The sequence below is a fragment of the Daldinia vernicosa genome (genome assembly GCF_022497035.1).
Source record: "Daldinia vernicosa strain CBS 139.73 unplaced genomic scaffold F5Y00scaffold_21, whole genome shotgun sequence".
Taxonomy (NCBI): Eukaryota; Fungi; Ascomycota; class Sordariomycetes; order Xylariales; family Hypoxylaceae; genus Daldinia; species Daldinia vernicosa.
Window position 1 is genome coordinate 2,231 of NW_025953937.1, and position 27,199 is coordinate 29,429.

A 27,199-nucleotide genomic window follows, 5' to 3' on the forward strand; every position below is an offset into this window, starting at 1 on the left:
TAAAATAAAATTGTTATTATTAAATTAAAATGTTTAATAAAATATTAAAACTTTAAATAATATAAAAAGTTAATACATTAATGTTAAAACAAGTGTAGTTAATTTATTTTTAATGGTTATTTTAAAAAAAAAAGATTTTTTTCTTTTTTTTTTAAATTTTTTATTTTTCCTTTTTTTTTATTATTTACAATTTTCTAACCATTAACTTAATTTATATCGGGGTCCGGTTAATTTTAAATGTATGAGGAGGTCATTTAAAATAACGGGGCATAACATCGCGACGCAAGCCGTTTCCGTAGGCGACCGCGCCGCTTTCCGCGTGGGTGGCGAGCTTGAAATGCTGCCTCCAGTCGTTTGGCTAGCGTAGCATATTAGCCGTGAGCATGGCGACCTTTTGCGAGAGCCAATTCGAGGACAAGTCTAGCAAGCGTAAGACATTGTGCAACGCCTTCCTGTGCCGGTTCCACCTGCGGTGATGAACCACTGGTTTAGAAATGCATAATATATAGGCCAAAGACAGTGGAGAGGGGGGGGAGAAAGGGAGAACGGAGTTGGACGTTGTATATACCACCTCCGGTGGTATTTACTACGTCCGAAAGCACGCCCGGATGGGCATGGCGGGAGAGACATGTAGGAAGGTTTTTACACGGACGCTGTTGGCATGGATGATATCCAGAGGCCTTTTGCCATCAAACGCACCATGGTGAGGTTAAGGTGCCCTGATATAACCATTGCTTTGTCGTCTAAAATGTCTAATGCCGTTTCTAGCGTATTAAGAGAAATAACGTGCTGGCCGAAGACAGACATGTATACGTCCGGTCCTATCCGATACAGTAGGTAATCAGTATTAGGACGGTATCAAAGCGAGGAAGGGTTTGGTGGACTGATAACAATCACCATATATCTGCGCCCATTTACTAAGCTTCAGCCAGGGGAGCCCATTGAATTGCAGAGTTTCCCACAATGGGGACGCCAAGCGGGCCCGGGGGGAGAGGCAAGGATAGATGCTGCTTCCGCCGAAGACGGGCAAAGAGAATATAACGACGAAGAACAGCAATAGGTGGAGCGGTGCAGAAATGATGTTACGAACAAAAGGTAAGCTGGCTGTGAAACGTGAAACAATCACAGTTGGGTTACCTCGCCCCTGTTAATCCAGGACGGTACCGTCCAGCTTGGGCGCGGGAGCTTGATTCATCTTTTCACACCGAGCATTTTCCTCATTGCGGTTGTAACTACTGATAGCCCTACACTTCTCATACTAGTATTATCGACTCGATATGGGCGTTGACTGTGGCTTCGGTGTTTATCCCTCGCTTAGCGAGGATCAGCAGGACGTATACGAGGCTTTTCTTAAGGATGAGATCAATCCTAGAAATGGCGAACCCCTTATCCAGATTATCGGCAATACAGCAACGAAAAACGCCTATGTCTTCTTTAATGTTGGAGAAGGTCCGATAATACCCTACCGCTGCGAGTACTTTGTGCGCTTCGAATCTGAGCTTGTCAGCCGCGACACCGTCCTTCCATATCTTGAAGGTGTTTACCTGATTGCGCGACGGTACTTCGCCGAGACTGTACAGTTTTGGACGAGTGGAATGTCACCAGCTTGGATTAGGGTACCGAATAAAAACCTGGATGAAGGATATGTTCGCACTGATCATGAATATGTATACAAGATGAGACGAGAGACAATACGCCTGGTGGAGGAAGAACAAGAGCGAAGCAGACAAGCCGAATCTGGGAATGAAACTACCTCTTAACGCGTCCTGTAATCATTCATCAAGGTGTCGAAGAAGGGCTAGGCGGGAGGGTATATGACATCCGACCTATGCCGGTAGCCATGTCGAGTAGCTCTATTCACTAAATCTTTTGATTGATAATATAAAAACTAGGTACTCTACTGTTGTTTCTCTTAGAGATCTAGGTAAAAGCCTAGTATTAGCGTTTACCCTATCGCATAGTAATGTATTAAAAAGCAACCACGAATTTAATAGCTTCTTCATCGAATATATATCAAAGGTTATTTAATGCTTAAAATCAACTGCGTAAGAAGCTAGATCCGAATAAACTTACCTGTTTGTGGCGAAGCATAGCTTTATGGGTTAAAATCCGGGCCCCTGTTAAACAACCAGCTTGCGCGCATTCAGGTAAGGTTGAATTAGATCTTAGGTAGATGTTCAGATGTACGAGTCTATACGGGTAAATTTCTCCGCGCGAGCGTGTACCTTAGAGATATAATACACGTATCATTAAAATTGCATTCCTACCTCCTACCTACCTAAGGCATATTCTCAGGCAAGAATTATGCCGGGGCAGTTACTAAGCCACGTATGGTATAGATTCAACCAACATTGAAACCAAACGCTAATGATTGGCACGTATGTAACCAACAACTTGTAAGCGAACGAGGCGGTGCAGTCAATATCAATTATGACTTGCGATGAATAATTTATATAAAAAGTCCAATTCCTCAAAACTGCTAGTCTTGATATCTTCACCTCTTTATTAATCTATGTACTTGAAGTATTCAACTGTAGTATATACCTACCTACCTTTCATTTCCTTGACTTGGTTAATCGTATAGATCCTAGTTAACTCGCCTCGCTAAAGGCGTCGGTTCCATCATAAAAGTCAGGTTTCAATAACCTTCAATCGTCACGATCGAGACTCTTACAAGTTACATCGGGTGACACTAGATATCATGACCACCTCCTACAATACAATGCCAAGTAACAAAATTCCGGTGCGACTTCAAGAGGACTTTAGTTAACCATATGATAGGACTAAGAGATACTGAACTTGACAACTACCAACGATATAACGAGGAAGAGGAGTGGGCACTTGATGACGCTCAAGAGAAGCTACGGGCGCGTTATAGCGGTAATAGCGGCCTTCAACGACACCACGACCTCGGCGCGCCGGTACCCGTAAACCCTGGACCTTCTCTACCTGTCGCGTCTGGTTCTCTTCCTTATCCAATTATCATCCCCCAGCGACGACCCGGACAACGGGATCGCGGATTCATCAGGGCCTACGCGCCCGATTTGATGAGCTGTGGCATTGACGTGCCTACTTTTATGGGGTTTCTCGACGAACTAGATAAAGCGACGGCGTCTTGTCCATATGTTAGCGCTATCAACCTTGCTTCAAATGCGGCTGGTTTCTTGCCATCGGGTATAGGAACTGCTGTTACCCTGACTGTCAAGATAACAGCCGGAGTATACCAGGAGATGCGGAGCCGTAAGAAGTAACGACATTCCCGTCTGGCTCTATCGGACCAGGTTTGCTTACCGTATTGTTATAGCCAAAACGCGTTCCTTTTGAAGATGAACGACGAGCTTTTCCGACCGCGTGGCCTGTACTGCTTCATCATGGCATACAACCCGGAATCTAATAACGCTCTAGTACAGGAAGATCTCAGTGCCGCAACTAGTAATACTCGCAGTGAATTTCGAAGTAATGATGGGATAACAGGTCCGATTGAGTTCCCGGCTTCCGCTGAATTGGTCTTCCCTGATCTGGAAGACACGTCCAGCGACGAGGAGGAGGGTGAAAGCGGTACGAAGAGCTTCTTTTCAAAGCTGATTGATAGTTACAACGAACGTAAAGACCTTAAGGCTCAAAGAAAATATGTGAGGGCTAATATCCCCTTTGGATCGTCAAATACTTATTACCAATTTTCAATAGCTGAGAAAAAACCCTACTGGTGCTCTCAATCCCCTGATGGATCCAAAGGTTGAACTCACGCGAAAAGACCATAAGAGGCAGCTGCGTAGGCTTGAGAAAGATGAGCGCAAGCACGAGAGACGCGAACGAAGGCAAGAAAGACGAGCACGCAGACACCCCGAAAGAGCTGAGAAGGAACCACGCAAACGATTTCTACGAAAGGTATTTAACATTTATTCTTATGAGTACTGCCTATAGTACTAACCTGTACTCGCAGGATATCATGTATATGATGATAATTAATATGCCGTCGATGCAGGAGATGGAAAACGCAGCTAGATTGGTTGAGAACCCACCCAGGTAGAAATCACCGTTGTTAAGAAAGGGAAGTTGTAAATGGAGAGGGTTAGCTATAGATTGATGACCTTAGTGTGCAGTCTTCCCTAATAATTCATCTTATAATATAGAAGTTGTATTAACCTTTCCACTGCAAAACTACATGAGCCGAAAGATCGCGCATTCGATAATTATTCGCGAAGGAGGTCAACATTGCCGCAGGGGAAATCTGACTGCCAGGTAGTCTTGAGATTAGTCCAACTGCTGAGCTATCGCCAATTTCGACGCTGCATCTCCGGCCTTCTTCAAATATATATCCGGTTCCATGTCGTCGTCGATCCCCAGGAACCGTTGATTAGTAGGTAGCTCCCTATTCCTTAGGACGGGGAATATCGCCGTTCCCTCATTCACCTCGTCAAACATGGCGCTGAATATTAAATTAGGCTTCAAGCTGATAGCACCGTCTAATTGCTTTTGATAGAACGTGCCGTTCCACCTGGGGAAGTGATCAAATTCCTCGTTCGGATTCGCATTACTGCTTGAGCCTCCGGGCCACACGACGATACTGCTTTCTAATCCCAACTGTTGCAATGCGTTTTTGTCTTCGACGGCCTGTCTTCCGTCGTGAAAGTCGTCATAGTTGTCGATGTCGTAAGCTCCCACAGTCCAGGGCTGTATCATATGCGCCAGTTTGTAGACTGGTCCGAACCCGCCAGGCTGGTCCGCGACTAGCTCTGCGTGCCACGCTTGTTGAATTCCGAGTATCACGTACCAACCTGCGTTCTTCAGCGCTGTTACGATTGCGATCCCGTCGTCCGCGGTGACCTCTGTCACTATGCCAAAGCCCCATATCTCTAGGACGGGCTTTCCGTTGTGATGCATGTAAGCTGGAGATGAGGTGATGGAGGCAAGAGCTTCCAGATCTGCTAAAAAGGTTTCGGTGACGTTTGTAGAACCCGTTGATGCGCCATTAAGGTCGTATTCGATCACGAACCCGCGCCCATATTTCTCGGCGGCTGTTTTCGCATAGTTTAGGATCTACCTTGTAGTCAGGTTGCTGTCAACTTCGCTCGGTACGGGAAATGTTACGCACGTTAACCCAACCTCCGTTCGCTTCGTTGATATAGCCATAGAACCTTTGGATGAAAGCGCCGCTGATACCGTAGTTTGCCATCATGTTAAAGTGTAGGTCCACAACTCCCTCGCAGTCGTTCGTGTAGAATTGTGCGGGCTTACCGTCTGGCAGTGTAAACGAGGTGTCAAAGAGGCAATCTTCTGGATATCCCGTGATATTAGGTACCATGTCAACACCGACTGTGGAAGAAATCAGTGTAAGCTCTGGATCAAATAGTGGACTTCTCACCATGGCCAACCTCAGGTGTCGGTGTATCTCTATATATTATGGGTAAATTTCTCTGGATATAGTAGTGCGGATTTCGAGCCTTACGTTGTCCAGTGCGAGTTTCCATCGTCTTCAAACGGCTTCCGGAACCATGCCTGATACCCGACGAATAGTTTCCCGTCTAACGTAGATCTATCGATGATTGAGACTTGAAGATGATCTTCTTGGGCAGATACTGGAGTACAGGACCCAATGCCTACGAAGATTACCACCTTTATCCATCGCGATGAAAGCATTGTATATGAGATTTTCAAGATTATGATGCGTTGCAAAAGTGATCTAATTTCTACATCAATAGGCGGTAAGGAGGGAATAACTTAGTATTTATACTTCTAATGTTATCGAACAATATGAATAAGCACATTTTATATTTGGACTGGTGGTATCAATAATAGTCACCTTGCTGACGCTTGCCTGTAGGTTTATGGGGAAATTATTACGAGACAAGTCACAATCTTCAGTCAATAAGGTAAGCTTATATTAAATTATCGAAATAATCCTTAAGCATCATATCACGAGGTTGAGTAAGAGGTATGGAAATAACGTGGTTATTCGTCAAGGAACTATAACCCAACCATCAAACCTAGAGCTTTACACACTATTAGACGTATCATTTATTCTGGATGCCCCCCTTGGTATCCCCCAGCTTTTAGGGATCATTTGTTCCTGATCGTAGTGTTCCCACAGGCTTTCACTTTAGCCCACCGCGTTTATATCACTAAAAGGTTGCGAAATAGCGTGCGTTCTAATTCCAGGCTCCATTTCACGATCAAGGATGGGCTTGAGCAAGGATTAACATCAATGACACGCAAACGTAAGCGAATAGAAATGCAACCGGTTAAGACTAGTTATATCACGAATTCCTCAGGGATAAATTTACTAGGAAGTATCCAAGGTAGAATATGAACCATCAAGGTCATAGCCATGGCTGCTAAAATTGGGAATATCTAATAATCAGCTTAAAACGAGTTTGATCATTTGGTCAAAGTATATATAAACAATTAAATAGTGATTTTATTTATGTCCGTCGTTATATCCTGACTACCAGGCACGCAGCCAGGTTTCGAATTCCTACTTTGGTTTTGGTGCACCTAGTTGCACCCCTCTTTGAATTGTCTTAATTCCACATATGATTCTCTTATATGCTTTTTGTAATTCTTCCCCTGCCAGATATCCACGAAAAGTAAACTGGTCCTCGCAAATATCCGATGCATTGAGACACGACCTTAGTCAAGGGGAAGCCTCAATTGAGTAATGTTTACTTGCCTCCATTTTGGATGTCCTTGCCGAATATAGAGTTAACTATCTCCTCGGATCGAGTAGCTAAAACGGACAGCAGAGTGTCGCTTAACTAGGAAGCAAAGTCAGCGACACGTACAATATTCTGATGGGGTAAAATAGACTCACTCCATGTGTTCCCTCACAGCATCCTTGAAGCCAGATGCCGGAGCCCGGCGCCACTTTCCCGGGGGAAAACTGTACGCTGTAGTCACGCGATACCCTTACCGCTCGGTCGTTAATCTTAGCTTCTGAGAACTTCCGTCCAGCTGTGCCACTTGGTAGAGCCCCGTTCGACTCGGAAGCTTGAGGTAGCAGATGGGCTACGTCTTCTATCATAGTCAGGTGTGATTGGCGCTGGTAACCTGTTGCTGCGATGACGAGGTCGACATCCAAAACTTCGTCTTCCTGCGTACTGTCGTGAACGGCAGTTTTTGTCGAGGTTAGAGGACGAACCCTGAGCCGCAGCTGATCGGACTCGGTGTCTAAGCCGACTACATCTGTAGTGCCTAGGATGCGATGCGGCCATGTTCTTTCGTCGGTCCCAAGTTCGCGTCTTTGATCGTACATTTTCTCGTATAGACGCTCGATAAGCTCTAGACGGACCACTCCGTAGTTGGTGCTCCGAGCTCCCTCTAGTAGGGCGTATCTGTCTTCAGCAGATCTCTGATAGAGGGAGTTCACAAACGAGGGATTGAAGATTGAATTTACGCTGCTGCCGGTTAGCTTCCTAACAAGAAACAAAGTGTACATAAGGGAAACTTCTCTGAAATTTTGGGTTGGCTTACAATGGTGAATCGTCGCTCGGTTTCAGGAACTCGGAGCGCATGATCAAGTATGTCTTGGAATTCGGATACAGAACTTGAATATTGTTAAAAATCTCAGCAGCGCTCTGTCCGGCTCCGATAACAGCTACTCGGTAAGGAGAGGACGGGTTATCCAGAATTCGTGGGACGAGATGCGCGTATTGAGACGAGTGAATGACTCGAGGGTGGTTCGAAGGTAAGCATTTCGGTATTGAGGGTTGTCCACCAACAGCTAGAAGAACATTCTTGGATCGATAAGTGGTCAATTCACCAGTTTTAGGATCCTTCGACGTAACGGTGAAGGTGGAAACCGATCCGTTGGATTCTAGCCCCTTGACAGGGGAGATAGAAACCACTTCGCTATTGTATTGGACGACGTCGTCGAAAAAGCTGGCACACCAACGAAGGTAGTCCTCATATTCGACCCTCGACGGTAAAAACGTATTTAGATTTGTGAATTCGACTAGCCGGCCGTTCTTGTGGAGATAATTCAAAAAAGTGAACTGCGAGGTGGGATCCCTTAAACTAGCCATGTCTTTGATGAAAGATATCTGCATTTTTGCGCCAGGGAGGAGCATCCCGGCGTGCCACGCAAATCTTGGCTGCTTCTCTAGGAAAAGAACTTTCGGAGACGACCCGGTGCCCGTCTTGTGGAGATTACCGTGGTCGATGGCGTCGTGAAGGGCGACTGCGACCGCGAGACTAGCTGGTCCAAATCCAACACAGACGAGGTCATGCACATCTTCTGATGATGCCTTCTTTAGGTGCGACCTGTTATTTAGAGAGCCGTAGGCCGGCAACTGGACCGGTTGAGCATCGGGGACGCTCTCCGGAAACCCGTTGCTAGTCGGGCCGTCATCGTGACCGTCTAATAGACCCGGCGCCATGGTAGCTATTTATTGGAGTAAAACTGCCGGCTGCTGTCCGCAAAACGGGCGGCAACTATGCGACGCTGTTTAATACGGGCGTTGCGGACCTCCGCTAAGCCGGCTTGTACCTAACTAGAGGAACAAGTACTCCGCAGGTATTTGATGACGTGACCTTACGTTCCGAGGTCCCGTAAATCAAAGGAGGAAGACTACTCGTCAACGATACTGACTGTTGACGGAACTGCAGGGTAGGAGAAAATATCAAAATGACTAAGGATCAGGGGCTTCTCACGATACAAGTGGTTAAAGAAGAAGAGAGTCAGTAAGATAGTCGTAATTGGGTTGTCCGAATGACGGTGCAGCCTTTAGAATATATAGAGGGCGGGCCATGTCTTACGCATCCTTGTCTAGATCATGGAAAAGTTCCAAGACTAGAATTCGACATGCTATGAATCGAATGGCCTGACGCACTATGCACATCAAGTAGGTAATGAGTAGGTATGTTCCAGAGCTATGAAAGAGATATAGGCCCCTACGATCACATCTATGTAAACCTGTATGAGCTAGTACTAAGCGGGTAGGTACTGAACAATCGGGAGCAATGGAGATCAGCAGCTGTTTAGGACCCACGAGGGAGGATACGAAAGGTACTTAGGGGTGCGATTCAGTATTCGGCCGCGTATGTTAGGACGTAGGTAACTGAGCGCCGGGAGCGATTAAATAACTCGGACTAGCTAGAATTGTGTATTCCCTGTTCCTACCTGTCTCGGTTCGAGGATTCAGTGTCGGACGGGAAGCGAATCGAGACTAGATCAACAGACTTTGCGGGATGTTCCCGCCGCACTTTCGCTTTGTGACACATATAATAGTATGTACGGAGTACGAACTTAGCTGGCCTCGGTCTTCGAACCTGGTACTAGCTGAGCGAGACGCAGCCAAGAGGAGACCGCAGGGTTGTTAGTCTGGCGACATCGGCGTTATCTTCGGATCAGATAAGATGTCAGTGCATGGGAACCAGGTAGTGCCGGCATTCCCCGATGACGGCCATAGTTTTTGTTCGCTATTTTGACCCGGCCTTTTTACCCTTTCATACCCTACGACGAGTCGAATCTATCTCCTTAGGAATATTGCCATTATTACCTGCTTCTAGACTGTCCGTTAAAGTTTATAGTAGGTAAGCAAACAAGCATCAGATTCTTCTATTCGTGCTATTACACTTGACATTGTTAATTGTCAAAACTTAAATCGTTGATATAAAAATACCGTTCCGAACTCTTTTTTCAGCTGCCCCAAATAAAATAAAAATATATCGGAGTAGATATACGCCTAACTAGTTCTTTAGAGCTGCTCCGGCCACGCCATCCTATCCATGATCAATATACAATGGTAACTTCTTTCAACCTCGGTAGATCGGGGCCCCATGAAGTACTCCTGTCGTTACATTCACGAAAGACTCTAATTTTGTAGTAATACTAACATCCCGGGTATATGGTCACTTAGCTGCATTGGAAACCTGTGTTCATCTAGCTGGGTACAGCTCTTCTCTCACGTTACTGGGAACCTGGGGTGCGGACCAGCAGCCCAGAACGGAATGGAGGTTGTGTTAAACTAGCCAGTCGACGAATGCATTACCTAAACAGTAATGACACGCCATGGTTTATGGACTGTTCGGCAGGTTTTAAATACGGCCCATTATATAACGCCGCGGAATCTCTATGCCTGGAGGGGATAGTTGAAACCCATAGATCAACGTAAATAACCCCACACGACGTTCTAAGACGCGTGAATACTATATTAAAGACTTAACCGAATTCGAGAAAAAATTTTACGCTCCTGCATTAGGAAGCAGGGGTGGTGGTCGAGTAATAAAAGACGATTGAGGTGTGGAATGGATGGGTTCTTTGCTTGATGAGTCGCCGAACACTATTAAACGGATCCATAGATGCGGATTATCTGATGATCTGATAAGATCATCTCAAGATCTCATCCTGGAAGTTCACGTCTTGGCGACGCCGGGGTCCTGGACGAATACCGGAGCTACTTAGCGCGTTGAGGTATGATTAGAAAGTCCACGTTGCGAGGCATTTTAAGCCGAATATTTTACGACGGCCAAAGTTTACGAGATGTATATTCATTCTTTAGATTAGGTAGTTCTAAAATAAAAAGCAATTTGGTCATAGTTTAAGCATTATCTTTCACAACTATGATATACCCGTGACCCCGAAGACGCTAGAATACACAATAGGAAATCAAAACCAACACTTTTTAAGATCTATAAAACTAGAATTGGATAGGAAGCAGCTCCGCGTAACGAAACAGTCAATTCCATTTGTCCCCGCTCGACCGGCAGGGTTAGGTACCTTGGTTGTACATATAACAGCAGATCAAAAGCCACACGTAATTTTCTAGTGGGTGTTGCTAAACTTGACTAAAGTTCTTTATCGAGTACGCAATCCAGGTACTTTTCAAAAGTAGTCGCTTTTTGACCCGTTACCGATTTATTGATAGGTAACTACCTACCTACCTAGGTAATGAAGAAGTTCATATATAACAGGTACCCAAGATTATTCGCTTTTACCTACCTCAAACACGTTTACTTATCTCGCAAAGGTCCTGCATCGTCTTTTCAGCACAGTGCTAAGAAATGACGGGTCTTCAAGGCAGAGCCAATTAGATAATTCTATTGGGGAGTGCATGTACTCTATATGACCGTTGAGATCCATGCACATGTCTCTGATGTACGTCAGGTACTTTGAACCCTTGGCGAGGTACTAGTTAAGGTAGATGTTCCTAGCCATACGCCTAAACCGCAAGTAGAATGTAAACGTAATAGAATTGTTACCAGGTAAGAGGGGAAAAAAGCCTCACAAGGAAAACCGCCGGCCATAACCTCCGTCGTCTGATACGTAGGTATATTTCCAAGTGTAACGGCTCATACTATTTTGGCGCTCGAATTTACGAAGATTAACCTTTCTGGCGCATCTGCGGATTGTGGCGGTCCGATCGAGCGGGTAAGGCATCCTTAAGCATATTGTAGACGGGATCTTCGACTTGTTCCTGCGTCAAGCCACAAAAGCCACTTCATCTTCCTTCTCAGCTTTCGTGGTACCTGAGCCTCCGGTACATTGAGGTGTAACTTGAATAGAGGTATCGCATCAGATTCTGAGTTCGAAGAAGATGTGGTTGCGGTTCCTTTTATGACGTGGCAAGGCTGATATCCACAAGCAAAGGTGTGCTCTGGTCAGGTATCCTAGCAGCTTCCTCGCCAGTTAGGCGAGAATCAGAGAACCAGAGAATCATCTTAATCATACCTAACCTCCAATCACGCTATCATCTGCCCGTCGTTACGCCATCACAGTGGCTACGTGCTCAGAAGCGGCGGTAGGGGTAACGTGGTTTATTACCACTATCCTCTCTTGTGAAGTGCATATTCTCTAATGAACCGCGTCACTCGTGCCTCGCCATAGAGCTAGAGATGGACTCGAGAGAACTATCTATCGTTAATCCTTCTCCTTTGATCCTCGAGGGACCAAAGCTCCTTCACGATCTAGTGGCAGAGTCGAGCAACAATAGCCTACCAGCTATAGATTATCATTGCAGCACCGATGCTGGATTTAGAGTCACCTATCATGAACTCCACTCCGCAGCGACTGCGCTGGCTGCGCGGATGCTCGAAATCTTGCGGCCGCCAGGGTCGGCTAACTCGCGGGGACAGCTTGTCATCCCAATTCTCATCCCGCAGTCGCCGATGCTGTACATCGGGCTCCTCGCTATTTTAAAAGTCGGTGCTGCCTTTTGCCCGCTGAACGCCGATATTCCGAGAGATCGTCTCAAATTCATATTGAGTGATGTCAAGGCCAGGCTCGTATTAGTTAACTCTGAACTCGCAACGAGAATACCAGACGACGACGCTTACAGAATCCTGCCGGTCGACCAATCATTAGACCTTCTAATGCGCAACACTGGCCAGCCGGTTCCCTACAGCTGCAGGGTGCCTGAGCCCGATGACCTGGCGTATGTCATGTACACATCCGGCTCTACCGGGACGCCTAAAGGGGTTGCGATATCTCACCGTGCAGTGACGCAGAGCTTGCTTGCCCACGATCGCCGCATTCCACAATTCGCTCGCTTCCTCCAATTCGCGGCGCCCACATTCGACGTGTCCGTGTTTGAAATTTTCTTTCCGTTGTTCCGCGGTAGCACTCTCGTGTGCAGCAGTCGCGCAGACATGCTATCTGATCTTCCGGGCGTTTTGAGAGATTCGCGCGTGGATGCGTGCGAATTAACACCATCCGTCGCCGGTAGTCTACTCAAGAAGAGGAGCAATGCTCCAGAACTGCGTCTCTTGCTGACCATCGGTGAGATGCTTACCGAACCTGTCATCCAGGAATTTGGAGGTGACGATGATGAAGGTAGTTTGCTTTGGGGCATGTATGGCCCTACCGAAGCGACGATTCATTGGTAAGTCTTCCGTAATTTTTCTTGTCGCGGTTTGCGATACTCACGCGAAAGGTTACAGCACGGTCCAACCCTCATTCTCCAAGAAGTCTAGCAAGAATAATATCGGAGTTCCTCTCGATACCGTATCAGCATTCGTGATAGATAGCGATGTTCCAGAATTCCGGGTGCTCCCTCTCGGTCAAGTCGGGGAGCTCGCAATCGGCGGTAATCAAGTCGCTATTGGATACATTAATAGACCCGAACAGACTTCGACCGCATTCCTCGATACGGATTGGGGTCGAGTGTACAGGACTGGAGACAAGGCTAGAATTTTGGCGGATGGCACGATAGAGTGTCTTGGCAGGATTGGTGACGGCCAGGTCAAGTTAAACGGGCAAAGAATCGAGCTTGGAGAGGTCGAGCATGCCATCTTGCGCACGCCGGGATGTCATGGAGCTCTTGCTGTTGTAATCTCAAACGTCTTAGTAGCCTTTGCGGCGGTTGAAGACGATCCAAGATCGACAGGGATACGAGCGGCAATTCTTTCCCAATGCAGATCCTGGCTACCAGCCTTCATGATCCCTGCTGATTTGAAGATTGTGCGACATTTTCCTCGGTTGCCTTCGGGCAAGATCGATAAAAGATCCCTAATTGAACAATACGAAACTTCAACTCCTCACGATTCTGACGCGGAGGACACATTCGAGGATGAATTGGAGCGTCAACTATGCCAGACCGCCGAGGTCATTCTCGGACAGCGCGTCATTCCGTCGACATACCTGCCCTCGTTAGGAATGGATTCCTTAGCGGCTATCGAATATGCATCAACTATTCAGGCCAGTGGAATTACCATCAACCCTATCAACATTTTAGATGTGACGACTGTGCGAGAGCTTATTCGCGCCATCGAAGACCGGCATAGTGGGGTACACTCGTCAAGCTCAACCGTGTCTCCCCTTGACCAGCATGATCAGGTTTGTTTGGCGGATCTGTTAGCATCTGAAATAGCACCGCAGCTACATCCTGAGAACGTCGAACGTGTAGAGCCGTGCAGCCATGTTCAGGAGGCGATGGTCGCGGAAACTCTAAAGGATGCGAGGCTATATATAAATCAGACCGAACTCCGGGTTCCCAATCACCTTACAGTCGAATCGATAGAGTCGTGGTTCGTCGCTCTCGCTCGACGTAATGAAATTCTACGGACCGGATTCACATATCTCAATGACAAATTATGTCAAGTAATTTGGAAGCAGCTCGAAGATACCCAGATTGAGGTCCTCGACCGTATATATCCTTTTGAATGCGCAGACGTCGAGCATTTCCTCCGCCGCCCATTCAAAATTAACATCATACCCAGCCGCGCACAGACGACGTACCACGCCGTTGTTATGACCCTTCATCATTCGATATATGACGGATGGACGATGGATCTATTAATTGAAGATCTTTCACTTTTAGCACGAGGCGAACCACCAGTTGATAGACCTCAGTTCAGGCGGATATGCCAGCATCTAGCTGCCCCCTTGAGGAATGAGATTGATGCGAAAGAATTTTGGGCGGGAAAGCTTCGCGGCTACGCTCCTATACCGCTACCTAACTTTAAAACCTCAGCTATACGAGAATCCCAGATTATGACGGCGCGCAAGGAGATTATGGTCGACCCCGTATCAGTTAGAGACTCCGCGCTTGGAGCATCTGTCGGGTCCCAGGTTATATTCCAGGCTTGTTTAACCTGGCTCTGGGGGGCAATAAATGGCGTCGGTGACGCTGTAATAGGATCCGTATCGTCCGGTCGGACTCTACCTATCGCCGGTGTTGAAAAGATAATGGGGCCGTGTATGACAACCCTCCCTATCAGAACAGTCTTAAGCGAATATACTACAGTTGTTGAGCTTCTCCAGGGCATTCACATGTTCAATCGGGAAACGCTCAGATATAGCGGTCTTTCTCTTTCGGAGATTAAGCGGTCTGCTGGAATCCCTCCTGCTCAAAAGCTCTTCGACGTTATCTTTGCCTACCAGGAAACTCTTGCTAGCCGCAAACGGATCGACAGCATTATCCATGAAGCTTGGCACAAGGATGTGGTAGAAGCAAAACTTCTCGTCGAAGTAACTCCCTCTGACAGTAGCTTCTCGTGCCAAATAACATGGCATTCGGACGCCTTCTCGCATCCTCAAGTTGACGTCTTATTTAGACACCTCGATTCTTTGGTTCGCTATTTTATTAAGAATAGAGACCAACCCCTTAGCAGTGTCCTGCAATGCTTTCCTGTTGGTGACCTATCCCGCCACAACGAGATTCCTAAGAATCTTCGAGTGCCCTCAAGTTTGTCCGAGCTTGTAGAGGGGGTAGCACTGAAGTATCCGACTAGCGACGCCCTATGCTTCGCGTCCTCGATTGGCATTTCCAATATCCAAGCACATACCTTAACCTATCAAGAATTAAATTCGAGAGCGAACCAGATAGCGAACTATCTACGGCAATCCGGTATTGTGCCGGGGCGGGTAATCGCGTTAGTTATGGACAAATCGCCACTACTGTACTGCACTATCCTCGGGATACTCAAGACCGGCTGCGCGTATCTCCCCGTCCTTCCCAGTACCCCTCCGCAGAGGATACAACTGATTTTTAAGCAGGCCCAACCTCAAATCTGTCTCGTCGACGAATCATCCCCACGGCAGATTGCTAAAGCAGCTTATTGCCCCGTCGCTGATATGTCGCGTGTGGTGCTCTCTGAATATCACGACTGTAACCTTGAAATTCCTAAGGATCGGAACGATCTCGCTTATGTCATCTACACTAGTGGAACCTCTGGGACCCCGAAGGGTATCTCGGTTACTAATGCAAATATTCTAAGCAATATTAAAGCACTATCTTGCATCTACCCTCACGAACCCTCAGACCGAATGCTGCAAGCTTGTTCTCAAGCATTCGACGTGTCCGTGTTCGAGATATTCTTCTCCTGGGGGAACGGCATGTGCTTATGTTCGGCTACTAACGATGTCCTGTTTGAAGATATCGAAAGCTCCGTACGGGCATTAAGAGTAACTCATCTCAGTATGACGGTCACCGTTGCTTCGCTTCTAGAACCTAGTCGGCTGCCCAATATTAAAATGCTCGTTACGTCAGGTGAGCCGATGACTGATGCGGTGCTAGAAACCTGGGCACGGCGGCTATGGCAAGGTACGTAAGTGCCCAACTGTATTCGCAGTGTTTTACTAATAATATTAGGCTATGGCCCGTCGGAGACGACTAATATATGCACCGTTAGAAAGGTATCTCGAGGTGATTCGTCGCCATACTTAGGGTGGCCTCTTGAAAACACCTCAGCTTTTGTTTTCTCTCGAGATGCTCCAGAGCTGATGCCCCTGGGCTGCGTTGGCGAATTGTGTTTTGGAGGTGACCAGGTCGCTGCAGGCTACCTTAATATGCCTGAACTGACCTCGACTAAATTCTTCCATCATCGTGAGTATGGCCGCTTATATCGATCCGGAGACCTCGGTCGTATGCTGCCTGATGGCTCTTTAATTTTCCTGGGGAGGATTGATACTCAAGTAAAACTCCGAGGACTGAGAATTGAGCTTCAGGAGATCCAAGCGATCGTTCTGAGGGGTAAACTTGCCAAGGCCTGCACGAGTGTGCTTGCTACGATCGGGAGTGCTTCTACAGAGCAGCTAGTTTTGTTCTACGTTCCTACTGGTTACGAACGCCCCGGCTTTAGCATATTGCCTATTACGGATCCGATAAAGAGGTCAATAGTCATGATACAGCAAAGTCTACGGGATGCTCTGCCAGATTACATGGTGCCATCTTTCGTTATTCCAATATCTACTCTGCCGTTAACATCATCTGGGAAAGTCGACCATGACGCGCTACGTTCCTCCGCTAGCGACCTCTCGGGCGCAATATTAAACTTATGCAGCGCCGTGCAAGGTGTTGTTGAAGATTCCCTCGAATGGACCGAAATCGAGGTTTTGATAGCGGAAGTTATTTCGGAGACGCTGGGTGTCGATAAGAAGGTAATCAACCGGTGGGGTTCCTTTGCTGCCCTCGGAATAGACTCTATCTCCGCGATACCTCTAGCGCGGAGGCTTCAAACAACCCTAGGGAAACGAATTCCTTTATCTCTTATTCTATCAAATCCTAGCGTCGGACGACTTGCTTTAGCCATCGCTGAGGACGCATATGCAACAACAGTCCAGCCTAATAGAAAACCGGTCGCTCTGCCTCAGCCGTTGGTGGAAGCTGTTCGGAGACGCTTTGATGACCGAGGAGAGGGATGCGTGGAGGGTGTTCTTCCATGTACCCCTTTACAAGAAGCCATGCTTTCGTCTTCTCGATCGTCTTCTGGTGGGTATTCTTACTGCAATCAGATGATGTTCCGGCTTTGCCTGCCCTCGCAGGCTATAAAGGAACACTGGGGCGTCATGTTCAAACGCCACGGAATCCTGCGGACATGTTTTGTGACGACTGAGGATGCTCGTCATCCAATGGTCCAAGTGATTTTGGCATCTCACTTACCTACGTGGAAGACTGTCAAGGTAGACAGCGCCAACTTCCAGGATCTGGTATCCCAGCATAGAAATTCCCTTCCGAGTGCGCTTGACAGTGGTGAGCCTCCAGTATCAATCTCTATTTTCCAGCTTGAAGACTCCACAGAATATTTGTCGTTTGTTTGCCATCATGCCGTCTATGATGGTGTCTCGATGAAGCAACTTCTTGCGGAAATTGAGGCGGTGTCACGGCACGAACAGTTACCGGCTGTTCTACCTTTTGAATCATTCCTCCAGGAAACGCTTCCTCTACACCCCAAAGCGGATAGTTTCTGGGAGGAACACTTGGGTTCATTTTCTCCATTTCGCTTTCGCAAGTTAACCTCAGTTAATCGTCCCGAATCACACGTAATATCGGGAAATGCATCACGTCGTCCATATTCCTCCGTTGCGGCTCGTGCGCAGGAATTAAGTGTGTCATTATTACCGTTATGCCAAACGGCTTGGGCTATTACGCTCTCTCTCTTGCAAGGTAATCGTGACATCTGTTTTGGGAACGTCGTGAGCGGTCGCTCTATCGCTATGGACCAAATCGATACCCTCGTAGCGCCATGTTTCAACACTATTCCTGTCAGGATAAATATTTCCAATTTCAAGTTCCCTTCTCAAGTTATGAATAAATTCCAACGACTCAATATCGAAATGATGCCATATCAGTTCACTAGTTTACGACATATAAAAACGCGACTCCAGTTACCATACCTTTTCGATACTGTGCTCATTGTCCAACCGCAGGGTTATACTTTAGACGAGACTGTCTGGTCACTGGAACAAGAGCATGGCGCCATGGATGTAAGTTATTAAATAGATACTGCTTATTTTAGACCATTAATCTAAGTCAAGGACAGGTGCCTCTTGTGTGCGAAATCACCCCTTGGCAGGAACGAGATATCCTTACCACGCAACTACACACAGATCTGTGAGCTTCAGACCCCACCTCAACTACAATTCCAGTGTGATGCTTACCTGCGGACAGTTCAATCTTCTCACGTCATATTTCATCACTCATACTAGATATCTTCCAGGATGTTTTTGACGCCTGTCTAGAACGCCCATCATCGCATATCCCAACCACTTCTAACTTGCCAACCGAACGGCGGAGTCAGATCTCCGGTTTACCATTGTCACAAGAACTAGCGAGAACGCATACGGGTCTCGCGGTGCCGGATAAACATGAAATCGACGAATCCTGGAGTAGAACTGAATCCATTGTTCGTTCGGTGCTATCCAGACTTGTAAATATCCCGGAGGAGAGGATTGGACGACACGTCTCCCTATATCGTCTTGGTCTAGACAGTATCGGTGCGGTTCAACTAGCAACTCTTCTTCGTCGAGAGTCATACGTCATATCTGCGGTAGACGTAATTGAGAATCCGACCTGCGCAGGCATCGCCTCTCGCTTGACAACCCCTGATTGCGAAAAGGCGCGTTTCGTCTATGACTTCAGCAGCTTTCAAGATACCGTCAGTAGGTATCTAGAAAGAAATCCTAAATCACCCAAAGACTACGAAGCATTGTTGCCATGTACCCCAACACAACAGGGCATGATATCCCAGTTCCTTAACTCCGACGGAGAGCATTACTTCAACTACGTAGCCTGGGTGCTGAGAGCCGGAGTTGATTCCCAGCAGATCGCCGAGGCATGGGTACAGCTTACGGCCCACTGCCAGATATTGCGGACTGGATTCGCAGCGGTTGATCACGAGGACGTCTCCTATGCGATGGTAATTTACCCTGTGGCGGGCTTCTCCGCTCCGGTGTCGATTCGACAATCTCGCTCCTTCAATAATTTGGAATGGCGGGCGAGTGCCGCCTCGAAGGCTCTTGAAAACCTTTCGATACCGCCCTGGCAAGTCGTCATCATAGACCACGGATCCAGCCAATCGACTATGCATCTTGCTATGCATCACGCATTGTATGACGCAAATTCGTTACGATATTTACTTCGCCGATTGACTGAATTTCTATCGGGTGTCACGAGTAGGGATTCTCCTTTAATACATTTAGCTCTATCTAGTTGCCTGGACCCCGCATATTCCGGAACATCATCGGAAGCATTCTGGAGAGCGAAAGCTGCCGACCTTGTTGTTAGCAAATTCCCGGCGATGACACCACTTCATGTCTCTAACCGTACTTCATTAGCCGTATCCATGGCAAGCGATATGTCTTCTGATAGTCTTCGTCACATGTCTTCCCGAGCAGACGTTACGGTCAGGGCCGCGCTACAGGCAGCTTGGACCCGCGTACTTTCTTCCTATCTTGGGGAGGCGTCTGTTACGTTCGGAATAGTCCTTGACGGACGTACTACGCAGGAAGAACGAGATGTAATATTCCCAATGGTAACAACTTTGCCTGTTCTCGCGCGTAACTCCAATTCCAATGCAGAGCTTCTCGAAGACATGATGCGGTACAATACAAGTCTACGTCGATATGAGCGTACGCCCCTTTCTAAAGTGCAGCGGTGGCTCGGCCGACCTGGTACCCAATTATTTGATACTATAATAGCGTATCAAACAACGGATAGAGTCGAAAATGAGCCGCCGTGGGATATATTGGAGGAGACCGCATCAGTTGAATATGCGGTTGCACTTGAAGTCGTTGAGACGGCTTCAGGGACACTTCAGCTGTATCTGACGCACCAAACAGATATCCTGCCAACTGAGCAAGGACTTCTTCTCCTGCGACAGTTCGATGCCTTACTCGCGGACCTTCTCATGTCCCCTCGGGGTTGTTCCGACAAGCTTCCTCGTCTTACACCTGACATTTTCTCTATTCTTCCAGCGGATAGCCAGGAGATCCCGCCTCCAGCAGACCTTCTACATCAGCTTATTGAAAATTCTGCGCAGCGCATACCAACATCCACTGCTCTTGAGTTTGTTATGGAGTTGGGAAACCCGGTCCACGCCAGGCGCTGGACCTATCGCGAATTAGACGAGATGGGAAATCGTGTAGCTAATATGCTATCACATCACAATACGCCGCCGGGTAGCATTATCGCAACGTGTTTCAACAAATGCCCAGAGGCTTACTTCTCAATCCTTGGGATTCTGAAGGCAGGATGCGCATTTCTGTCTCTCGATCCTAGCGCCCCAGTATCGCGGCTCGAGTTCATCTTAAGCGATTCCGCAGCCACTTGTTTACTTATCGAACCGTGCCTGAGTGATAGCTTGGGTTTAAATATAAGTGTTCCAATTTATACAGTCATGGAGAGCGAACTCTTAAAATTTCCGGCGTCCCGAATACCTGTTCGAAGATCCCCATCAGATCCGTGTTATTGTCTTTACACGAGCGGCACGACGGGTACTCCGAAAGGTTGTCTTATCAGCCACGATAATACTGTCCAGGCCATGCTTGCTTTTGAACGGCTTTTTTCTGGTCACTGGGACGTACATTCTAGATGGCTACAGTTTGCTTCTTTCCATTTCGACGTGTCGGTCTTGGAACAATATTGGTCCTGGTTTGTAGGTATCACTGTTGTTTCGGCGCCGAAGGACCTGATACTCGCAGACATAACCGCCACGATATCAAGTCTAGACATTACCCACATCGACTTAACGCCGAGTCTAGCGAGGCTTGTTCATCCCGATGAAGCGCCAAGCCTATGTAGAGGCATTTTTATTACCGGAGGCGAGCAGCTTCGGCAAGAGATATTGCAAGCATGGGGGCCGAAAGGGGTCATTTATAATGCTTACGGTCCTACGGAGGCCACTATTGGAGTTACGATGTTCCAGAGGGTTCCTTCTAATGGTAAACCGTCTAATATTGGGCATCAGTTTCCAAATGTGGGCACTTACGTATTAGAGCCTGGTACCGAAATCCCGGTACTTAAGGGCGGCGTCGGAGAGCTGTGCGTGTCTGGTAAGCTTGTCGGCCTGGGGTACCTAAACCGGAAAGACCTCACCGAGGAGCGTTTCCCGGTCCTTGAACGATACGGCGAACGTGTATATCGTACAGGCGATTTGGTCCGCGTGCTTCACGATGGCTCATTTGACTTCTTAGGCCGTGCCGACGACCAGGTTAAGCTACGCGGCCAGAGGCTCGAAATTGGCGAAATCAACCACGCTATTAAGTCCGGCCTCCATGATCAAGTGACGGATGTAGTCACCTTAGTTACAAGATATCTAGGGCAAGACAGAGATCTTCTTGTTTCGTTTCTAGCCCCCGACATGGGCTCGCGCCGCCCTGCCGATTTGCAAATCGCCTCCGATCAGAGATCATTAAACTTGTCTCGCTCAGCGCTCGAGGCTTGCAGAGACCGCCTTCCTGGATACATGGTTCCCACTTACGTTTTTTGCGTGCCTTTCATCCCTCTCTCAGCAAATAACAAAGCAGATACGAAACTTCTAAAGCAACTATTCGCAGAGCTACCCCATGATCACCTACGGGATGGCGCGACGGGCTCGATCAGCACTGAGAGGGCACTTGATGAAAAGGAACGATTGATAGCGTTAGTCATCTCAACTATCACAAAGGTCAAAGATAGCGAGATCCGCCCATCGTCTTCAATATTTGAACTCGGCATCGACTCAATCAACGTCGCACGACTAGCTATCGCTCTTCAGTCCCGGGGCTTCACCCTTGCAGCTCCTTCGCTCATTTTACGACATTCTCAACTAAGTCATCTCTCCCAAGCCCTCTCTCAGGCGACCCCTATGACTCTCAACAGACAAACCCTTCAAATCCAGCAGTCAATTCGGGCTCAATACCATAGGAATATCGGTACTGTGTGTAGGGCATTAAATATCAACCAACCAGATGTGGAATATATCGCGCCATGCACCCCCCTTCAAGAGGGAATGATCACTAGATCAAAAGCCACTGAGATTCAATCAGCATATTTCAATCAGTTTCAGATCTACCTCGATACTAAGATATCGGCGAGTCGCCTAAGAAATTGTTGGGATGGCGTATTTGTTGAATATGCCGTTCTAAGGACGACCTTCTTCCCTACTTCAGATGGGTATATCCAAGTCGCAACCAAGAAAACTGCTGTGCCCTGGTTCGAGGTTAATCTAGAAGAAAAGGATATCACAGTTCTCATGTCAGAACGTCGAGACCGCTGGATTGCATCGAATCAGGATATTATTCGCAATCCTATAGAGATCGACTGCCTCGAGCATCACGGAAAGCAGATGCTCCTCCTTCGGCTCTTCCATGCCGTCTACGACGGACGTAGCTTTGAACTCCTCTTCCGAAGGGTGAATGAAAAATACTTCCAAGAACCATCCGTACGTAGCCCTACATTCTTTGAGGTATTGCCCCACGGGCCACTCTTGAAGCATATTAAATCGAGGCCTTTCTGGGAAATGATGTTTAAGGATAGTTCATTTCAACCGATGCCGGCTATTACAGTCCAGCCCGGGGCACTTGACGTCTTATTATCTCGAGTGATCAGCATAAGCGGATTAGAAACCCAACGGTTAGCGCTCGGCGTAACACACCAAACCGTGGTCCTTTCCGCTTGGTTAGTTGCATTACACCAGCATCTCGGGTTTGTGCCTACTATCGGCATTGTCTTCTCTGGGAGGTCCCTAGTTTTTGAAGGCATAGAAAACGTAATTGGGCCCGTCTTCAACACTTTGCCATTCCGGGTGGACCTTACTAATCACAGCAATTGGATTTCGCTTGTACAAGAAGTCCAGGAATATAGTGCTTCCATGCTAGAGTATGTGCATACGCCACTTCGAGATGTACAAAAGTGGTGCTCGAAGGGAAAGCCATTGTTTGACATCCTCTTGACATTTGACCGAGAGGACTTCCTTTCAGCAGCAGAGCCTACATCATCATTTTGGTCATCGGTACACTCAACTGGAATCCCTGACTACTCACTAGCGCTCGAGGTAGTCTTATCCCAAGACCAATCCCTGCGGACAAGTATCGTCGCTCAGAAGAATATTGCTACAGAAGCCGCTATTTGTGCCCTACTAGATGAATTCAGCCAAGCTCTCATATCCTTCACCGATTCAGACAGTGATACACCGCTTCCGAGTTGTCCCATAGTGCCTAGTGAGTCAAGCACCGTATCGCAAAATTCGTACTTGGTGAAGTCGAATCTTTCGAAGCCGGATATAAATGGATCCAAAATCTTCGACAACATCAGAACCCGGGAAGCTCGACACGAAGTGGCCTTGTTGGCTGGATTGCCAGATGAAGAAGTCCAAGAAAACACAAGATTCCTTGAGCTTGGTTTGGATAGCATTGATGGCATTAAGCTCGCTGCGAGGCTCAAAAAAATTGGGTTTCGAATTACAATCAGCGAGCTAATGAGAAACCCTACCTTCAAGGACATTATCAATTCTCATATTACTACAGACCCGAGCGGCGATGATAATCAAAACGAAACCATTAGCCTCAACAGCTCCTGTGCCTTCTTGAGGGACTGCTTAGCACAGGATCTAAAAGATCTTCATAATGTTACAGCTATTTTGCCGCCAACGCCATTGCAAGATTTCATGGTAGCAGATATGCTGCTGTCTGACTTCAGACGGTATTTCAATCACGACGTATTAGAGATCTCAAAAAATACAGATATCAATCGACTAAAGTCAGCCTGGACTACAGTGTATGCCAACTCCCCAATTTTGCGAACGACATTTTCAGAGATCGACAGCCCAAACAGTAAAGCCGCGTTCTGTCAAATCATCCGAGACCAACCCTTCGAATTTGAGCCGACGGCGGAGCTTTCCGATTTAGACGATATCTCGACAGTAATTGACCGAGCCCGGTACAGGGCAGCGGCAGCCAATGGAACATCGGATCTATTTCAGCTCGCCCTCGTAAATACTTCAAATGGTCGCTATCTCGTACTCTCAATCGCCCATGCCCTATACGACGGGTGGTCGATCGAATTACTCCATAGAGACGTGCAAGCAGCATACGACGGTCACTATCACGCGCGAGGCGCATATGAGCCGTATCTCGCACATCTACTATTTAGCTCCTCGGCCGCGGGTAAGAGCTTTTGGGCCGACTACCTAATGGAGGCTCGTCCAACTATACTCCGCCCTATTACAAATCCGCCCAGCAGCCATCAACCAACAATACACCGATCGGAATTACTATCTTCACTAGATCCTCGAAGCGTGAAGGCGCTATGTAAAAGGTACCACGTCACGCCACAGGTCCTAGCTCAAGGATGTTGGGCACCGGTACTTTCTTCGATGTCAAAGTCTCTTGACGTTATTTTTGGTGTAGTGTTATCAGGGAGAGACACGGACGAAGCTCGAAATTTACTCTTCCCTACCATGAACACTGTGCCTCTTAGAGTCATATTGCATGGAACAATAGCGGAGTATTTTGACTATTTACAGGCTAGCATGTCAGACATTATGGAATTCCAACATTTCCCACTTCGAGAAGTGCAGGAAGTATCCAAATTTAACGGAGGAAACATCTTCAATACTCTCTTCCTTTTGCAAAATATTGGGGATCACACGGTCGGATCGGATAGCGCCATTCTACGATCAGTTCATGCATCGTCCGCTGTAGATTATCCCGTGTGCGTTGAAATGGAGATCACAAGAAAGTCGGTCGTGTGGCGCATAGCCGGTGACGGGTGTTATATATCCCTAGAGGATGCTAATCAAATTCTAGCCAATATTGAACATGTTCTGGAATATTTTACCGGGGATTACGGAGACATCCTCGAGTTCGACATGTCAGGAAAGGTATCCGTTTGTGGGCTGGAGCCGTTCGAACCGAGCATTAATGTCACGACTGGATTAAAAACAACTTTGGGTGACGAAATATCACGAGAAATAAATTTCGCCAGCTTGGAATCACCGGTATTGGAAGTCTTGTCCGAGCTGTCAGGAATAGACAAGCACATTATCGACCCTAATCATTCCATATATTACCTGGGTCTAGATTCTATCAGCGCTATCAAAGCGTCATCTATGATGCGAAAACGGGGTCTGGACGTTTCTGTCCGTGACCTACTAAAAGCCACATCTATACGCGAAGTAATAGATCAGGTAGCAAGTCACGAGAAGCAATCAAAAGCTCGCCCTACGGATCCGCCGTTGCGACTCGACTCAATACTTAAACAAGCTGAAATAGATTCTCTTCTCGAGGATGCTGGGCTAGATGAAGTTGACGTAGAAGCCGTTCTGCCAGCCCTACCCATGCAAGTGCACATGCTAAGCACTTGGCAAAACACAAATGGGCTTCTCTTCTTCCCGCGATTTACCTTCCAGCTTCATGGGAACACCAGTCATGAAACGATCTCGAAAGCATGGTCTACGCTCGTATCTGAGACTCTGGCGTTCCGAACGCACTTTGTCGCGACGAAATTCACCGAAATACCCTTCGTCCAAATCATTATGAAACCAGAGTCGATGAATTATTCTAAGCGCAGCCCGCTGGATACCGTACAAGGTCGCCAGGTCTACGAGGAGTCCGTAACGCCCTTCTTATATATCCGCGTCGAGAATCTAAGCCTGGAAAACCCCCTTATGCATCTACAGATTCATCATGCCTTATACGATGCCATCAGCCTGCCAATTTTAATGAGCCGTTTCTTAGAGATATGCGAGAATAGCCTGGCACTAACCCCAAGCACTTATCAACCTAGGTGGTATGAGTTCGTATTGAATCACTACTCCCCTCCTGTACAGCAGCGAAGACGAAAGTTCTGGATTGAATATCTTCGAGGCATAACCCCAACACGCATGTTGTCTCCGCAAGATACTTCGGCAAGTGTTCAGAAGACTGGAGTAATATCACATTTTAAGCGCAATGCGATAAATGACGTGTCCAGGGTTAAAATGGTAGGTTCAGCCCATGGGGTGACGCTGCAGGCGCTCTTTTTCGCAGCCTACTCAAAGGCTTTGGCAGCTCTACGGCAGTCCGATGAACCAGGCGAAGAAGCTAGAGACGTTATTTTCGGAGTTTATCTCGCAAACAGAACGAGCTTTACTGGGATTGAAGAAGCGCCATTTCCGACGTTGAGCATCGTACCTCTTGTCGTCAGAAAACCATTGACCCGGTCAGTCCTTACTTTAGCTATTGAGATCCAAAAAGATATTCTTGAGATCAGTAGCTTTGATAATTCTAGCGTGAGCCTGTGGGAGATTTACGTTTGGACGGGGATCCGGATTGAGAGTTCTGTCAACTTCCTCTCTGCCCCTATGAATCCGAGCACCGCATACACGACGCGCAGTGTTACAATGACCGAAATATCTGATAATCCGATATCAAACTTCGACACGGACAGCTCATCGTGGAACTCTCCACGACCAAACGAGCGCTTTACATCACAAAACGAAACGATGGGGGTATATATGGTGAGTTGATTCTTATCCGTCCAACACGGGAATACAATGGCGCTAATCTAGGCTATATCAATAGCATACACTGGATGTCGAAGTGGCCATACGTGAGGGTAATATGGATATTGGCATATTCAGCCCCCCTTCTCTCTCCGAATCTCAATCCCAAAACATAATTAAGGAAATTATCACTATATCGGAGGCTATACATTAGGCTACGGTGAGCAAAATCTTCGAATGTCACTATAGATGACTGGACCAGTTGTTTTTTGATATTACCAACAGCAGATAGGAAGTCCGACTGGATGGACCTAAGAGGCCAGTTTAATTGCGCTGATTTGCATATATTTTTCCTTCGAGTAACGACAGACTGTTATTTTCTTTCTCTTAATTCTATCTTGTAGATGTTTAACCCTCCGTCCCGTCGTGCGGTCTTTTTTCGCCTTCATCTTAAAATCCATACTCATTTTCAACCAAATTATAATTTTCACCATGATACACAAGGATAGTATGAGATAGTTAACGCTACCTGTTAGGTAACGACATTACCAACCATCCTTAGAGTTGAAATGGCAAAATC

The 27,199-nt window shown here is 47.1% G+C and overlaps 5 protein-coding genes across 5 annotated transcripts; 3 read left to right on the top strand and 2 right to left on the bottom strand.

Moving 5' to 3' along the window:
- Nucleotides 1–745: 745 nt before the first annotated feature.
- F5Y00DRAFT_67944 (uncharacterized protein) lies at nucleotides 746–1,810 on the top strand. The gene has a single exon (XM_048014006.1). The coding sequence runs from the start codon at nucleotides 1,278–1,280 to the stop codon at nucleotides 1,758–1,760; it is 483 nt and encodes a 160-aa protein (XP_047865112.1). The 5' UTR covers nucleotides 746–1,277; the 3' UTR covers nucleotides 1,761–1,810.
- A 596-nt stretch (nucleotides 1,811–2,406) lies between these two features.
- F5Y00DRAFT_235870 (uncharacterized protein) lies at nucleotides 2,407–4,103 on the top strand. Its single transcript, XM_048007635.1, has 5 exons — nucleotides 2,407–2,729; nucleotides 2,782–3,247; nucleotides 3,305–3,632; nucleotides 3,688–3,888; nucleotides 3,944–4,103. The coding sequence occupies exons 1-5, from the start codon at nucleotides 2,702–2,704 to the stop codon at nucleotides 4,028–4,030; spliced, it is 1,110 nt and encodes a 369-aa protein (XP_047865113.1). The 5' UTR covers nucleotides 2,407–2,701; the 3' UTR covers nucleotides 4,031–4,103.
- A 68-nt stretch (nucleotides 4,104–4,171) lies between these two features.
- On the bottom strand, nucleotides 4,172–5,666 carry F5Y00DRAFT_235872 (uncharacterized protein). The gene is made up of 4 exons (XM_048007636.1): nucleotides 5,450–5,666; nucleotides 5,366–5,394; nucleotides 5,096–5,316; nucleotides 4,172–5,040 (listed from the first exon to the last, which is right to left on the bottom strand). Exons 1-4 carry the CDS (start codon nucleotides 5,638–5,640, stop codon nucleotides 4,255–4,257), a joined length of 1,227 nt encoding a protein of 408 aa, XP_047865114.1. The 5' UTR covers nucleotides 5,641–5,666; the 3' UTR covers nucleotides 4,172–4,254.
- Nucleotides 5,667–6,662: 996 nt separating this feature from the next.
- Nucleotides 6,663–8,375, bottom strand: F5Y00DRAFT_261659 (L-lysine 6-monooxygenase (NADPH-requiring)-domain-containing protein; the record flags this gene model as incomplete). Its single annotated transcript, XM_048011244.1, has 3 exons — nucleotides 6,663–6,755; nucleotides 6,812–7,394; nucleotides 7,471–8,375. 3 exons carry the CDS (start codon nucleotides 8,373–8,375, stop codon nucleotides 6,663–6,665), a joined length of 1,581 nt encoding a protein of 526 aa, XP_047865115.1.
- Nucleotides 8,376–11,832: 3,457 nt separating this feature from the next.
- On the top strand, nucleotides 11,833–26,833 carry F5Y00DRAFT_261660 (acetyl-CoA synthetase-like protein; the record flags this gene model as incomplete). The annotated part of the gene is made up of 6 exons (XM_048011245.1): nucleotides 11,833–12,818; nucleotides 12,877–15,980; nucleotides 16,029–18,142; nucleotides 18,199–18,269; nucleotides 18,327–26,634; nucleotides 26,699–26,833. The coding sequence occupies 6 exons, from the start codon at nucleotides 11,833–11,835 to the stop codon at nucleotides 26,831–26,833; spliced, it is 14,718 nt and encodes a 4,905-aa protein (XP_047865116.1).
- Nucleotides 26,834–27,199: the final 366 nt, after the last annotated feature.